The 3,651-nt window shown below is 30.3% G+C and overlaps 1 protein-coding gene across 1 annotated transcript; it reads right to left on the bottom strand.

Moving 5' to 3' along the window:
* Positions 1 to 216: 216 nt before the first annotated feature.
* On the bottom strand, positions 217 to 2,192 carry LOC111373772 (serine/threonine-protein kinase HT1-like; the record flags this gene model as incomplete). The annotated part of the gene is made up of 3 exons (XM_022996335.1): positions 1,910 to 2,192; positions 709 to 815; positions 217 to 413 (listed from the first exon to the last, which is right to left on the bottom strand). Coding segments are annotated over exons 1-3 (587 nt in total), but the record flags the coding sequence as incomplete, so codon positions are not given.
* Between the last annotated feature and the right edge of the window lie 1,459 nt (positions 2,193 to 3,651).

The following is a 3,651-nucleotide window of genomic DNA, read 5'->3' as shown; positions in this document are numbered from 1 at the left end:
TATTTTGACTCTTCCGTCTTTATCAAGGAGCATATTTTCAGTCTTGACGTCTCTATGAACTAATTTCAAATAATGCATGTAACTTAACCTATAAAAGAAAAATACAAAAATAAGAATTGGCGAACTTTTTTTATCACTTGGATCTATAGATAAGTGAAAACTCCTCTTTACGAAGTCCTCTTATCATAATTGTGTACAATATGATTAGAAATTTACCCTTTAGCAATGTCAAGTGCCAGTCGAATGACTACTTTTAGAGGTAGCTTTTTTTTCCTGTTTCTTATGAGGTAAGACTTCAGAGTACCTCCTATAAGATACTCAACTACGATACAACAAATGTTTTGTAGCTTGTCAATTTTGTTGCAATCTGATGTCATGTTAACTTCTGCAATGCTCGCTTTTGCTCCAATCAACTGGAGAAAAAAAGAGATTTGCAAATTACAGGATGCTTTAATCTAAGTACTTAAAATTTTATAGAATATAACTAAAAGAAGGCCCTTTTCTGTAAAATAAGAAACAATAATGAACAAGCCAGTTTAGAGAACATGCTAGATATGTATTAATATTGGAGAATACAATGAAGAAGTTCTGCTCCGTCCTCTTCATAAAACAAGACATTAGTTTATAAAACTTTATGATCAAGCTTCAATTTAAGGCAAATATTGCATGGAAAATAAAATAAAATAATAATAGGAGGTTTAAATTTACCTTGACAATGTTAGGATGATCCATCTTGTTCCATATCGAAACTTCTTGTGAGAAAGTTTTATGAAAAAAATTTCTTCGGATCCCATCTCCCAAGTCCATTAGTTTAACTGATAAATAAACAGGAAGATAAGAACATAAGATTAACAAATAAACTATTAAAAGATAGATGTAAAACTACAACTCAGCATGGAAAAGATTTGATAGCATCGGACATTTTCAATAAAATGATTTAATATGATTCTTATGAATTAATATGATAGATTGAGCAAAGTGGCAAAAGGAGATTAATTTAATAATTGGGAATAGCTATTGATCGAAGTTTGGTAAGATATCAAAAGATACTTATCGTAACTGTATATAGATTTACGCACAAAGTACTCATCAGATATAACAAATGAAAACCTAAGTACATCAAACACATCAAAACCGTATATGCATCAAAATGCAAAACTTTTTCAATAATGGAAATTTCATCAGAGGAATCAGCCATTTAGACTACTACTTGTAAGCAAGATTTTGGTGAGAAAGAAAAAAGGAATCAGAAAACTAAAGAAAATTTATTTCTATCAGCTTTTTTGTCCTTAGAAAACAGAAACTAAAATATTAAAAATAATTCCGTCAAATGAAAGGAAAATTATGTGTAAATTAGAAGATTTATCTCCGTCATATAATCTTTACCACCACCATCTCCCAGGTAGCTAAACTCTTTGGAACCAAGATCAAGAAATTTTCCTCGTTAAAATCAATAAACCTATTGCTGAAGTATGAAATAAAAATCAACATTAGACACTTCACAAAAGCGAACAAATATTCTGCAAATCATTATGGGTCCTTGATTTCATTATTAAATAAAAAAAGAATGGAACCAAACCCCAAAAACAAATTTGACCACTTCTAAGCAAAGTTAAATCTCATTAAAAATCGAAGAAAAACATTAAGTAGAAAAGTTTCAATAACACATTTCGATTATGTTTTCTTGAAACGATCGCAAGAGAAAAGTTTTCCATGTGTCAACGTACAAGTACAGAAACATATTTTGGGTTCTAATTATTTTATTATCTTGTACAGGAAATTAAATTAAACATAATTATTTAGTCCACAATCAGTAATCAACTTCCATGGTATGCAAGAAACAAAAGATAACGTCAAGAAACAGACATGCAAGATCTTAAGATAACGTCAAGAAACAAAAATTAATTACCTGCAACGTCAACTCCATCGTATACACCTCTATAAACAGATCCAAAGGCGCCTTGGCCGATTTTACTCTTCAACAGCAGTTTATTAGGATCGATTTCCCATTTTTCTTCCACTGATGAAACCTTAATGTTGGATTTCTCGTCATTATCGTCACGCGATTTTTTGTTTCTCAACCTTAATGTTTTGTCTATATGCCTTCGCAACTGTTCATCCATCTTCTTAATATCGATTTCAATTCCCACTTTCGGTTTTCCCTTCTTTCCTGATCTCTCTATATTCTCCATTGTTATTACCATAACAAGAATCGCTTATATCGCCCGGAGAAAGTATATGAATGCTGAGTCTATTTTCTCTGCGCTCGATTGATCATCTCATTTAAGTTCTATCCGTTTGTGCTTATTTATAATTTATAGTGGTTACCTTGCCCAAGACTCCTAGTTGTAGTTGAAGTATATTTTTAGTTTGTTTCCTTTTTTAATCTTTCCTTGATTCGTTTAGGAGTTGCTTAATCCTATTCCTTTTACAACAGTAGCAAAATATTCAACTTTTGATCAAATTCGGTGGCCGATTGACGGTTTTAGGAATTAGGTCTATTCTAATTATTTTAGGATAAAATTTCAAAATTTCCTCAAGAAATAAAATTTATTTTTATACCCGTCTGAATATTTCGTGAGTTAAATAAAATATTTTTTTTTCTTTTATTAAATTATCTTTCCCTATTTTTGGTTTTTTAATATTAGTCTTACACGTAGATGTATTGGGGCATGTTCCTAAAAGGTTAATAGTGTGACTAAGAGCATGTTTGATGTAGCTACTTATTTTGCTAAAATCTTATTAAACTTAATTTTTTATTAGACAATTCATTCCGCCAACTTTTATCCATTTTTTAAGGAATAATACTACTTATATATATAATACATTTACATAATGATTCACATACAAATAAGGTGTCAAAAAAATAATAAATATATTATTTTTTTTATTTGATAGAGAAAATTATAATCCAAACATATCTTACCATATTATATGTATGTAAACAGTTATGTATATGTAGAATAACCCTTTTTTTAAAACACATTTTATGAGACCCTAATTAGGTATGTGGTAATTTTAGGTATGTAGGCTGGAAATAAACTCTAATTAGAATTCTAGTCGTAATGGAACGACTCAATTATTTCCTATATAAAGGCTAAGTTCCCTCTCCTCTTCATATATGTTTTCATTACCTTGTCCCATTGATAGCTAATATTTTTGTGAGGAGCAAGGAGAGGAAGATCGTGGCCGCTACTACAACTATTATTCATATTAACGATAGTTTTCGCAGGTATGAATTCGAACCATTAATTTATAATTATGTGATTCTTGATTCTTAGCATAATTACAATTTAATTCAACATAATACTATTTGTAATAGCAATCCTAATATATCATATTAACAATCAAAATATGATCGAAAGAAAAAATCTCTGTTTGAGAAAACTGCTTCCTATAACTATGAATTCCATTTGACCCAGCAATGATACATTGGTAGGCAACAGATGTAGAGAGAGAGAGAGAGAGAGAGAGAGAGAGAGTTTTAGGTAACCAGAGCATTTTAGGTTAAACTTCAATAGGTGCATGTTTGGTTGATTGAATTGGACAAAACTGGATAGGATCCTATACAGAAATAAAACGATGTTGAATTCGCTTGTTTTGTCCAATCCTGTGTAATATTTCATACCAAACGTACTCTAGCTTTAGAGG

The sequence above is a fragment of the Olea europaea genome, unplaced genomic scaffold (genome assembly GCF_002742605.1).
Source record: "Olea europaea var. sylvestris unplaced genomic scaffold, O_europaea_v1 scaffold11615, whole genome shotgun sequence".
NCBI lineage: Eukaryota > Viridiplantae > Streptophyta > Magnoliopsida > Lamiales > Oleaceae > Olea > Olea europaea.
This window is presented reverse-complemented; position numbering and strand designations above follow the sequence as displayed.